Source organism: Phycodurus eques, chromosome 1, assembly GCF_024500275.1.
Source record: "Phycodurus eques isolate BA_2022a chromosome 1, UOR_Pequ_1.1, whole genome shotgun sequence".
NCBI lineage: Eukaryota > Metazoa > Chordata > Actinopteri > Syngnathiformes > Syngnathidae > Phycodurus > Phycodurus eques.
Window position 1 is genome coordinate 5,014,242 of NC_084525.1, and position 12,563 is coordinate 5,026,804.

The 12,563-nt window shown below is 40.5% G+C and overlaps 2 protein-coding genes across 3 annotated transcripts; both read left to right on the forward strand.

Moving 5' to 3' along the window:
• The first annotated feature begins 1,565 nt into the window (after window positions 1–1,565).
• On the forward strand, window positions 1,566–4,194 carry LOC133400620 (L-rhamnose-binding lectin SML-like). Its single transcript, XM_061673458.1, has 9 exons — window positions 1,566–1,617; window positions 1,960–1,992; window positions 2,089–2,157; window positions 2,545–2,680; window positions 2,997–3,106; window positions 3,179–3,223; window positions 3,569–3,701; window positions 3,870–3,973; window positions 4,113–4,194. The coding sequence occupies exons 1-9, from the start codon at window positions 1,587–1,589 to the stop codon at window positions 4,121–4,123; spliced, it is 672 nt and encodes a 223-aa protein (XP_061529442.1). The 5' UTR covers window positions 1,566–1,586; the 3' UTR covers window positions 4,124–4,194.
• A 2,344-nt stretch (window positions 4,195–6,538) lies between these two features.
• LOC133400597 (L-rhamnose-binding lectin SML-like) lies at window positions 6,539–10,554 on the forward strand. 2 transcript variants are annotated; one of them, XM_061673436.1, is made up of 9 exons: window positions 6,539–6,588; window positions 7,423–7,455; window positions 7,535–7,603; window positions 7,785–7,920; window positions 8,660–8,769; window positions 8,839–8,883; window positions 8,970–9,102; window positions 9,490–9,593; window positions 10,451–10,554. In XM_061673436.1, the coding sequence occupies exons 1-9, from the start codon at window positions 6,555–6,557 to the stop codon at window positions 10,471–10,473; spliced, it is 687 nt and encodes a 228-aa protein (XP_061529420.1). In that variant the 5' UTR covers window positions 6,539–6,554; the 3' UTR covers window positions 10,474–10,554. The 2 variants fall into 2 exon arrangements, with proteins under 2 accessions (XP_061529420.1, XP_061529412.1); XM_061673428.1 differs by having other exon boundaries at window positions 6,543–6,588; window positions 7,532–7,603.
• The last annotated feature ends 2,009 nt before the right edge of the window (window positions 10,555–12,563 follow it).

Sequence of the window (12,563 nt, forward strand, 5' to 3'; positions counted from 1 at the left end):
GAACTCTTACCACAGTATAGGCGATGGATGCTCAAAGGGTACCAATCACAGGTGGTCACTTGCTCTTCAGAATCAACAACTGCAGAAAGAAATGCCATTGTATGAATAGGGAGTTAAACAAGGAAATGTACTGCATTTATATGTTGGACATGAACTTCGATAGTCACCTGCTGTGAGGAGCAAACAAGTTGCTGCCAGCACTGGAAAATAAACAGCAATTTAGAGTGAGAAAATTGTGGCCACCGGCATTTTTGACTGAATTAGTTCTACTCATTTGTGGCTGGGTGGTGTTTATTATGAACAACAACCTGCTAGATTTGTCATTTTGATGAGATTAATAGATTTAACTTTCTGGATCATTTCATTCAGCGCATTTATTTTGCTCAGGGTCGTACTTACACTGGCGAGACAAGTGATTTGCGTGGGAAGACAAGATGATGATGTTAGGGTAAGTTATATATTATGAAGCTACAGAGCTTCAAAAACCTAATTTAGCCACATCCAGATTATTGTTGGCGATTCTCAAATTTACTAAAATTGCACCCCCTCCTAATTCTTCTTCTTCTTCTTCTTGAACTCAACAACTGCCTTGGAAGTTGGAACAGATTTGTTTCAAAAGTGAATACTCACGCAGCGCTGAGCGAAGTGTGGAGCAGGAGAACATGTTTAGACGATGCGGTCGGTAGCACTAACGCTGTTCAAAGGAGGATCGGACGTTTTTATAATGACTGCAAGGCTTCCACCCAAGCTGCTCATCAAAAGCCACGCCCCCTCACCGCATCAACCTTAATTGCAGCATGCATGTCTTCAATAAAGTCTGGAATGGATGCATTTATTATACAGTGGAGTGACAGTCACAATACATACAGTAAATCCTGGAGGAGCCATTTATCAATAGTGCTCATGATGACTGAAATATAATTCATCGTAATAATAATAATAACAATAATAATAATGAAACCATTTTTACTTTATTTTTTATTTTTGTTGTTGTTGATTGCTATGCAGAGGTGCCGAATTGGGGGGGGGGGGGAACTGAACTGTCAAGGGCCCCTGACCATTGACCTGTCCAAAATAGTTAATAATTATCACTGCTGTTGCTATACAAGTAGCTTACCACCGCGAGGGTGTGACTGTGGAGTGAAGGAATAATGTGTGCAATCATATATAATCATATATATATAATACATTCGAACTAATATGTTCAATATCAAGTTAAATGAAGTGAAAATTACTTTGTGGAATGGCAAAAAAAAAAAAAAAATTGCCATCCCACTTAATAGCTTCACTCTCAGTAATTTCATGAATTAAATGTCTTTTTAAAAAGAGTCATCATGGACATTATCCAGATGAATGGCTCCTGCAGGATATACTGTTTATATAACGTGACCATATTAGGGTCGCGTGTGTTATACATTGTAAGTAAATGTAGCCAATTACAGACTTGGTTGAAGAGGTGCTGCAAGGCTGGACCATGGGGCGTGGCTTTTGATCAGCTGCTTGGGTGGAAGTCTTGCAGCCACTATAAAAACGAGTGATTCTCCTCTGAGCTTCCTACAAGTGCTGCAGGCTGAATAGTGTGCAACATGTACTTCGTCAGACTCAACTCAGTGCCGTGTGAGTATTCACTGTTGACGCAAAGCTATTAGAGTAAATTGTTGAGTTTGTGACTGAGGAAAAAAAAAAAAAAAAATCAATCATATCATAGGTTATTGTTGTTTGCTAGCTCTTTTTATGGTCATAATAAGAGATAAAATAGCATTGAATGAGCAAGGTTTAGTTTTTTTTCTCATCAAAATGGTTTCACCCTAAGTACTTGGCAATAGCTTGACTTTCTCGCAATGCGCATGTGCGTCTCGTCAGTCATTAATGATGAATGCCGCCTCAAGCTAAAGAAATAAAAGGACTGAAATGTTCATGGCTACGCTTTGCCAATCAAACCTGATGATTGTTTTCCAGTGCTGACCGTGACGTGTTTGCTCCTCACAGCAGGTGACAGTCAAAGCTAAAAGTCCAACATATATAAAAGTGCATTTCATTTGTTGCCTCAAAACTTGTTCATACAGTGTTTATATTGCTCTTTTACAGTTGTTGATTCTGTAAACCAAGTGACCACCTGTGATTCGAACCCATGGCAAATCCATCGCCTATTTTGTGGTAGGACTTCAGCCTTCGTCTTTAAAGCTCCACTGACTTGACTGACAAAACAAGTTTAACTTCCTAAAAAGAACCTTTTCATTTTAAGGCCCTGTAAAGTGGAACAAATGTGTTTTGTCACTACCGTGAATCTTGCAATGCTACACTGATTTTAAAATTGAAGCACCCCCATAGGTCTTAAATCCTAACTTTTGCTTGAAGTGTGGGTCCAGACCTGGACTGCGGTACACCAGTTGGTGACTGCTACTTCACAGGGTGTTTTAAAACATGAATAGTTCAGGGCAACCTGGGCTTTTGTCCCACGCAAGACATGATTTGCAATGGGGTTTGTTTCAATTTGGGTGCAAGTTGTACATTTGATTTGCTCTCTTTCCTGGTGTGTGACAGGTTCTGGAGTGATCAACATGCAGCAGGCTTTGTACGGTCGCTCAAGCCCACTCATCTGCGCTGAGGGCCAACCTCCACAGCAGCTGACCAACACACTGTGCGCTCGGGAAAACACTGTGGAAAACATTAAGACGAGGTATGCATCGGCTTAGTGTTGTTGGTAAATATGCTTGTTTTGGTTTAAATGCAACATCGCCTTAAAAATTTTTTTAGTGTACAACTCGTGACCCTAATGAGTACAAGTGCTATTTAAAATGGATGGAAAATATTCTTTCTGAAATGTATTTTCCCCTCTTTGGATGAATAAAGTATCTAAGACAAAGTTGTAAATTATTTCAAAGCCCTTAAATGTAATTATATAAGGATGTGAGTAGTGGTTTGCTCTTATGACAATGACTGCTGCCGCTGCCATTTGGTTCTTCTGCTCAGTAATGCTTTTTATTTGTCTGCAGTTGTAATGGAAAACATTTGTGTGAATTGAGTTTGGATTATTTCCGCACCCCTGATCCCTGTGCTGGCACCGCTAAATATTTGCAGACCAACTTCACCTGCTTACCCGCAAGTATGTCGCCTGCGTGCTGGAAAGAATGTGTATCATTTCATAACTAACATTTTTGAATTTACTCACACACAGTTACAGTGGTGGCTTGTGAGTCATCTGTGGCACATTTGTATTGCGGTAAGATTCAACACCAGTTTTAAATTTGAATTACTGTTAGAAGCAGGGCCAGTATGCATACTTGAGGAGGACGGGCAGAAATATTAACCATCTTCCACCTACTATGACGTAATCACCCATGCACAAATCGCGTGAACCGAATGGCTCGCGTAACAATAATACACCAAACTAAAAAATGCATTAACATGTTTAAGGAACTTGAATTCCTTAAACAGGAGGGGGGGGGGGGCATGCCCACTCATACTCCAGCATATAGCCGGCCCCAAATAAGTGTCACAGGCATTTATCACTGCTCTTAACTACCCACATTTCAATCACCAACCTTCTTTCCCCTCATCTTGTCAGATTTGGGACACGTTATTTTTGTCTACGGTGCCGACTATGGACGCCGTGACCGGACCACATGTGCATACAGAAGGTCTCCGCACGAGATAGACAATGTTGAATGCCTGCAACCAACTGACATTGTTGCCAAAAGGTACGGAGCACACTTGAGGAACGAAATCACAGCATGTTGTGACAAACTGTGTGGTTTTGGTGCCGTCCTCACAGTCAAGGTTTTAAATATTTTGCCAGGCCTTGTGTGGCTTGTGTTACTTTAGGTATTTTTTTTAAAAAGCACAGCAATTAAGCCTTTGTTTTATAGGTGCAATGGACAAACCATCTGTATGATCACGGCGAGCAATGATGTGTTTGGAGAACCTTGTGCTGGCACCTACAAATACTTGGAGGTTACTTACACATGCCAATGTGAGTACTGTATTTAGCATCTCAAACTTTCTGAACAAAAAATGTTGGGGGGGTTGACTACTGTATAGCATTGATTTTTCTCTAGAGATGTTTAATGTATTTATACAATGTTTGAGTTTTTTTTTTTCTTTTTTTACAGATCCTTCGTAAACAAAAGTGGAGTACTGCTATACTGGAGTCCATACTGCTGCTGTACTCTTTTCTGTGGTTAAAATGTGCTGCTTATTTAAATGATATAATACTAAATGTGCATGTTGGCTCTGTGCCAGTTAAACATCAGTGTGTGTGTTGGTGGTAGAGTATCTTTAAATGCCTTAATAAAGCTATTTGGATGAAAGACTTTGGAAGAGACTACTTGAGTCATTAGACTTTTTCCCAATTTAAGCCAACTGCACTCAATGCCCTAATCACTTGCCTAAAAGCCAGCATTATAGTTTTGGGGGGGGGGGGAAGAATCTTAAAGCTGTCATAAAATAATGTAAATCTTTCTGTGAAAGTTAAATAAGGTTGCTTTAATCAAGTTATGACTAAGACTACCTACACCCACTTTGCAAAAAAAAAAAAGTGAAATTGTTTATTCCACCTAGCTACTTTGCAATGTATACCATGATCTCGGTACACACAAGGAGAGTCAAAGAAAGCTAAAAGTAGGCAGCCTGCTTCCTAAATTGTTTTTTCCTACCCCGCAAAAGTTGGTTCAGCTCAAATGTTAACACCACATGACTGAAATGCAGTACTATGGTTTTCATCAAACCATGCCGGGAAAAAGAAATGCATACAGTTAATGTGCTGCCGTATAAAAATGAAGTCTTGCCCCAGAGATTGGGGTTGCATTTATTTTATTATTCCAATCCATTCTTCTTTTGCTGTGGCTCAACATTTAAAGAGCCATTGCCAGATTTGACAGTTCAGTCACTGACTTTCCCAAAAAGTGTTATGATTTTCTTTCATAAATGTGGGAATGAAATTGTTAAAATGTACAAAGTTGTCAAGTGGTCAGCACTCCTAAACCGCTGATCTGCACAGTGTTTCTGATAGAGGAATAAACGAGAAGAAAAATTCAAATTTAATTTTCAACAGGAAAGTTGCCGTGAAGATTCTGACCCAAGTGGACAAGAATCATATCTGCACCTGGCATAACTTATAGCACATGTTGAGTATATGAACAAAACACTTTGAGAGTGATTAGCTTAAGGAGGGGGTAAATTCATGTTAGGCTACATAATTTTAAATTTGTTAATCAGAGGTAGAGTTTGCAGTTGGAGGGGGGAAAAAAAGTCAATATGTTAATACTGCATGACCTGGCAGAATTAATATTGAAATTTAAGAAGCAGGAATTGGACAGATCCTGAGACAAAACAAGGGTAAACATCGTTCATAGTGGTGAGGGGCGTGGCTTTGATCAGAGACGGGAGGGAGGGAGCAGTGATGTCAGTCTAAATTCAAATCTCTACTATAGCAGTTTGAAAACTTCATACTCTAAATTTGATTCATTTCATGTTGCTGTTTCGTACGGTGGCCTGGAAGTGGACAACAATATAACATATTGTGAAACACTTTAACATTTGAGAAAACACAAAAACGAAACACTTTAACGTTTCAAGAAACACAAAAACCAAACACTTTCACATTTCAAAAAACGAAACACAAAAACAAAACACGAAACATTTTAACAAAAACACGAACCAAATTACAATTACGAACACCCGGAAAGGGAGGGGCACGTTTCACAGTATTCTTGGAAATCCCACGGCCTTTCTCTGCAAGACCCGCCCCGCTTCAACATGATTGGCTCCTGCATCGCGCCAAGGGTCGGCTTCACAGATGGAAGGTGATGTTCATCCCAAATAGCGATTGTATGTACGGACGCCCTGAGCCTGTATAGGCATTTGATGCTGTGTATACAATATATTGTACTTGATTACATTTCTTAACTTCTTTCGTAGTTTCGGCCTAAATAAACAGTACATAGTGCATACCTGACCTGGAGCGGTTGGGCTCATTGCAGCGTACGTCAGCGAGTCTGCCATATTGGATATGGCTGATGTGTCATTAGGTATTGAAGTCATATTAAACCGCAAGCAGGTTTCTTTTAACACCCTAATTAAAAAAAATAATAAACTTAAGTGTATGGCTGATGGTTGAGCTGGACAAATCCACTTATACAATGGTTCATTCCCAGACCTTTATGAAAACAACAAAAGTAAAATCCCATCCGCTGTGTGGTGATTGATCACGTGAGTGCGGACAGACTGCTCACGAGGCGTTCAAACGCAGCTCGGAAAAGCGTATAATGACTTGTTAAAGAATACTAATTGTATTGTACCAAATAAAACCGCGGGGGTACAGAGAGGTGAGATTCCGGAAGTGGTGTCCACCCCATCAATAAATGTAACAATTACGGACGGTTGAAGACGTTGCAAGGCGGGAACGGGGACGTGTGTGTGTGTGCGTGTTATGGGGGTGGGTGGGAATGCGTCGCTTTTGATTAGCAGCTTGTGTGGAAGTCTGCATTCATTATAAAAGCGAGTGGTCCTCTTCTGACCGTCGTTAGTGTTACGGACTGGTTCGTGTGTGGAACATGGCCTCCCGCTTCAGACTCGGCTCAGCACTGTGTGAGTATGCCCTTTCCACACGGTTCTGTTCCAAGTCGATTTTTAAGAAGAAACAAAAAAAATAATCTAGGACATTATTGGAAGTGCTCACAAAAGCAGTGTGTGTATAAGTTGTTTATCGCTGGCTCTATTTGTAGAGCAATAAAAGGGGACATTAATGAGCAGGTCCACGCAATGCACGTGTGGGTCTCGTTAGTCATCAATGATTAACACCACCTTGTGCAAAAGACCTAAATAGAATTGACTTATTCAGTTACAAAAGTATCTGTTCAAACCGGCAGAACTAAGATAGAAAGTTTGGGAATGTCCACTGCATGCAGCGGTCCCACACTCACAACGCATGTCCTCAATTATTGAGAATAAGTGCTGTCTTGCGCAATAGAAATGAACAGATATACTTTAATTCTACAAATCAAAAATGTCTATGACCGCTCTTTTGTCTTTCCAAAGCGAGGGTGTCACACTTGGCCTGTGGGGGCCTGATCCGGTCCGCCACATTTTGTGTCCCGTGGAACGCAAGTCATGTCAGCTTCCATGATTCTTGGTTAAAAATATGTACCAAAATTCACTGTCGAAGCCATTTGTAAGGATTTTTTTGTTTGTTTTGTTAGCAATCCCCTTTCAACAGTTACTCGAATAATAGTTGAACAAATTTATCCTTGACCTCTGATTTAAAAATTTCTGTAGTTATCCATTGAATTTTCTGTTTTGTGTAATATCAGGTGATTAAGCATTCTCATGGTTTCAGTCATAACGGCCCTGTGAGGGGAAACCAAAACTATAACGTGGCACATGACTGACTTTGACAGCCCTGATCTGAATTTTGTTTTTCAGTGCTGACCGCAATGTGTTTGGTCCTCTCAGCAGGTGACTATCAAAGTTCATTTCCAACATGAGCAGTATAATTCCTTTTCCTAAAGATTGTTTTTCATGTTGTTTTCAGTAGTTGTCGATTGTGCTTCGCAAGTGACTACCTGTGATTTTAACCATTGGCAAGTCCATCGGCTATATTGTGGTAAGACCTCAGCCCTTGTCTTAAATGAAACGGTGCATTTAAAGCAGAAGCCCATCGCTGGCTGAAGTGTCACCCAAAACCTTTTCCCACATGACATAATTTGCAATGGATGTTGAATAATTTTGAGTGCTGCAACAGTACGGTTTGACGTTGACTGCTGTCGCTCTTGGCCGTGTGACAGGACATGGTGTGATCAGCGTGAGGCAGGCTTTGTATGGCCGGTCAAGCTCGCTGGTCTGCAGTGAAGGAAGACCTCCACAGGAGCTGGCTAACACACTGTGCGCTCAACGAGACACTGTTGAAAGACTCGGGACAATGTAAGCACTGGGCTTGTTTGAGAGAGCCTTATCAGTAAACGTACTTGTTTTGCTTTAAAAGTTACAGCATTGCCTTGAAAGAGTTTCTTGGACACTAACTAGACATGACATCAGATGTCTTCAGTGCTTGTTACTGGAGGTAATTGACTTGATCAATCACAGTGGAAAATAGTTCTATAGTGTATGGAAAGCATGTCAGCCTCTCAGTTCAGAGGTTTGGTTTGAGCCACGTCTGTGCAAATAAATTTCCAGCAATGTGAATGTTGATGCCTTTCTGACCGATCCAGTCTCTGTTGCAACCTACTTGAAGGCTTGCAATGGTGAGGTAATGTTTTATTAATTTAGGTAATCTTGGTCTCATGATGTCAAAATGAGGCCTGTTTAAATACCAATTCTGAGAGAATCAGGACCTATTGGTCGCTTTATGAATAAAGCTCAATTGATTTGACCCTTTAGCTCCTTGTTTTAAAAAAAAAAAAAAAAGTACTGAACCATTGACTTTAGGGAAGATCAAATTAAGTTGGTGCATTTTAGGTTCATCCTGATAGCCAACATTTTGGAAGCATATCAAATTTATATTAAAAACATGACTGAAGAATGTTCTCCAATCGAAGCATGGCAAAAACATGCGTGTATAAATGAGCGCAAGACTGGGTTTGCTCTTCTCGTAACTGCAAGTTTTAAAGGAGAGCTGACACTGAATTTGTTTCTTCTGCTGAGTCTTTCCATTTGTCTGCAGTTGCAATGGCAAGAAATCGTGTGAGGTGATCGTGGAAGAGTTCCGCACTCCCGATCCCTGTGCTGGCACCTTCAAATATTTGCAGACCAACTTCACCTGTGTGCCAGCGTGTATGTCTCCTGCAGTCTGTAAAGAATGTGTACTATTTCATGGCTAATGTTTTTAATTTACTCAAACAGTTAGGGTGGTGGCGTGTGAGTCGTCAGTGGCACGTTTGTATTGTGGTAAGATTGAGCCACCGTAATCTTTTAATTTATTAATTCGTTGGAAGTTTTGACTCTACATTTATTGGCTGTCATTCTGATTCTAGATTGGGGACGTGTCATTTTTGTCTACGGGGCTGACTATGGACGCCGTGACCGGACCACGTGTACATACAGAAGGTCTCAATATGAGATAGATAATGTCGAATGCCGGCGCCCAACTGACATTGTCGCCAGCAGGTACGGTAGCACACGTGAACGAAATGGCATGTTCTCGTGATTTAAAGTTTATATAATTGGCAGAAAACAAACACTATTTGAGTGGTTATGATTGTGGGCTGGCACGGTGGACCTTGTGGTTGGACACACACTGCCTCAGTGGAGAGTGTTTGATCCTCTGTGGAGTTTGCTTGGTTTTCTCTGGGCGGTGTCAATTTTTAGGCTAATTGAAGACTAAATTGTTTTGTAATGCACTATCGCTACCTTCAGGAGTGGAACAGTATTGCAGTGTTGGTTGGAAAGGTTTGCTTACTAGTTTATTTTATGGCAAAATTAAGGCCTGATCCACAAATTAGTTTTATTCATCGTGAAATATTTAAAAATGAAATTTTTCTTCTGCTCTCACAGGTGCAATGGAAAAAACCCCTGTACGATCACAGCCAGCAACGCAGTGTTTGGAGACCCTTGTAAAGGCACCTACAAGTACTTGGAGGTTGCTTACACATGTAGATGTAAGTACTTGACTTACTTTGTATCTCGTGCTAATACCTATTGTAGAAATGCTTTTTATTTAATTCGGTGGTATTCACCAATAAGCAAATTATTTGTAAAGGTTACAAACGAGGTCAATGGAACTATTAAAAGGCCCTTTTTGGTTTTGAAAATTGTAGAATTGTACTAGAAGAGTACAGTGAGAAATTTGTAGTACTAATATTCCTGGGCAGTTTCGAAAGTACTTGAATCAAGCTGTCACTCCTGTTTTTTTTTAAATTTATTTTTTTTAAACCGCGCTACATTTCAAACAGAAGTCTGCTAGCTTCTCTCAACCATAATTTGAAAAGTCATAGAAGGGGTAGCAAAAATTGGAATCAGTGTTGCAGTACTGAAACCTTAACTGCTACCTCAGCACAATTGGAGCTGCATTTACTCATCTGTTCTCAACTAATTTCTGTAAATAGCCCGTAGGTGTGTATAGAATAGCTTTTATTTGGGGGGGGCTTAATGTGCAAATTTAGTGTGAGTAGCATTTTGGCAAAACTACAGAATAAACTCAGTTAATATAGTCCACATCTATATTTAGAATTATAAATAGATACATGCTCGGAATTTCACTGCTTTTTTGGTACTGTAGTCTTTGGTGCTTCCAAATGCAGGTATAGTATCTAATTCACAATTTTATCATGACAATACTAGAAAGGTTGCAGTGTTTTTTTTTTTTTTTTTTTTTTGCACATACTATAATGGATTTAATTTTGAGTAAACTGTATATAATTGCTTTTCATTTGATTGCTCATCGAATCCCCCAAAAAACGTACGTCTTGGACAATGGCTTAAATCTTTTTTATTTTTTATTTTTTCCCCTCTTCAGATCCGGGGGATTATCCCTACTAGCTCAAACTGGTAGAGTCCTGCTGTATCTGGGTCATACAGCAACTACAGAAGGACACGGTTGTACAATGCTGCTTATTTAAAATGGTGTCGAATACTAAATGTCAATTGAACATTTTTTGTTTTTCAAATTGTAAACTTTCTTTAATTAAAAAAAGACTAATTCATAAAATGCGCCTTTCTTCCATCGTGCACACTCCCCAAAAAACCTTCCTCTCCATGACTTCAATGCCATTTTCCCACTGCTACGTGGATAACACACAGCTCTACCTGCCCACCCAACGTACCGCCATCCTACCACCCACTTCTCTCAGACTACAGGAAATCCAGTCCTGGTGTGCCATTAATTTTCTCAAACATAACTTTGAAAAAACTCTTTATTAGCACCTTTTCTCTCTAGGTTGCTCCCTTTTAAGGTTGAGTCTGGCTGTCATCCTTGATAGCACTCATTTTGGTCACAACGCCATCACTGTTTGCCTGCTTTCCCCTCTGCAATGTCTCTGGCCATCCCTCTGCCTTAACAACACTGCCACTATTCATTCTAAGAAATTCTCATTCAAATTGAAGTCGACCAAAAAATGCCACGATCCAAAGTAATTCAAGAACAAGTGAGAAAGTAATTGAAATCAGTCTGGAAAGGGTTACAAAGCCTTTTCTAAAGCTTTAGGATTCCAGCGAACCACAATGAGAGCCATGATCCACGAATGTAGAAAATGTCAAAGAGCGGTGAACCTTCACAGGAGCGCCCAGCGTCCAAAAATTACACAGAGCACAGCGATGAGTTATTCGGGAGGTCACAAAGGAAACCAGGACAAGAAAAGTGCAAGCATCCCTTGCCTCAGTTAAGGTTAGGGTTCGTGACTCAATAGGAATGAGAGGAAAAATGGCAAAAACCATTGCTAACCAAAAAAGAAGCTTGCTGTATGTTTGCAAAAAAAAAAAAAAACCTGAATGATTCTAAAGAGTTCCATGGACTAACGTTCCATGGACTAACGAGACGAAAGTTTAACTTTTTGGAAGGGGTATCTCGTTACATCTGGTGTAAATGGAACACACAACAGTCAAACATGGTGGTCTGAGGCTGCTTGCTTCTTCAGGACCTGGATGACTTGCTGTGGTTCCAGGCAATTTTTTTTTTTTTCCCCTCCCCCCCAGTTTCCTGTATCCACTGTTGCTACTGAAACAATGCACATTTCCCCATTGTGGGAAAACTACAAAGTTGGATCAGTTGTGAGTTTTGTCAGGAGGAATGGGCCAAAATACATGTCAACTATTGAAGGTTGTTGAAGGAGATTCAAAATGTTTGCTCAGTCATAGTTTAAAGGCACCAAATACTAATGAAATGTCTAAACTTTGGACTTGGAAGAAATGAATGAAGAAATTGTCTTCAAAAAATCCTCAGCAATCTCGCAAATAGAAATGATTTTGGTGATCCTAATTGACCTAAAACAGGAAAAGTTTAGTCTTATTTCATGTCAGTAAGGAACGTGTCTTTATATAGTGTATGTAAACATTTGGTTTGAACTGTGTTGTATAGTTTTAAGTTCAGTGTGTATATTTTTTTTTTTTTCCCTCCGCCCCCCTCCCTCTGGCTTTTGAAGCACCCACAGTGCTCTTGGCATTTGCCTAATGGGCCGGCCAGTGTGTAGAACGTTTTCCTCGGTTAGTTTCAGGGTTCAAATCTTGGCGCCGGGCTTCCAGTGAAGAATTTGTGGTCTCCTTGTGCGTCCGTAGGGTTCTCCCAGGTACTGCAGCTTCCTCCCACATTTCAAGAACATGCACGTTAACTGGAAGCCTCTAAATTGTCCATATTTAGGTGTGACAAAAGACCGTTCTGAGTGCGGCATTTCCACAGTCTGTCACAGGAACACAACTCCATGCCTGTGCTGCCAGCATTCACCGCACTTCATAAGAAAACATCCATCCATTTTCTGAGCCGCTTATCCTCACTAGGGTCGCGGGCGCGCTGGAGCCTATCCCAGCTGTCATCGGGCAGGAGGCGAGGTACACCCTGAACTGGTTGCCAGCCAATCGCAGGGCACATACAAACAGACAACCATTCGCACTCACAGTCATGCCTACGGGCAATTTAG

Excerpts from the sequence above, each read along its gene's own strand:
- LOC133400620 (XM_061673458.1), top strand. The coding sequence starts at position 1,587 with ATGTACTTCGTCAGACTCAACTCAGTGCCGT. Across the intron at positions 1,618-1,959 it reads CAGACTCAACTCAGTGCCGT|TGCTGACCGTGACGTGTTTG; the intron begins GTGAGTATTCAC and ends ATTGTTTTCCAG. Across the intron at positions 3,224-3,568 it reads TGTGGCACATTTGTATTGCG|ATTTGGGACACGTTATTTTT; the intron begins GTAAGATTCAAC and ends TCATCTTGTCAG.
- LOC133400597 (XM_061673428.1), top strand. The coding sequence starts at position 6,555 with ATGGCCTCCCGCTTCAGACTCGGCTCAGCACTGT. Across the intron at positions 6,589-7,422 it reads CAGACTCGGCTCAGCACTGT|TGCTGACCGCAATGTGTTTG; the intron begins GTGAGTATGCCC and ends TTTGTTTTTCAG. Across the intron at positions 7,456-7,531 it reads GTGTTTGGTCCTCTCAGCAG|TAGTTGTCGATTGTGCTTCG; the intron begins GTGACTATCAAA and ends TGTTGTTTTCAG.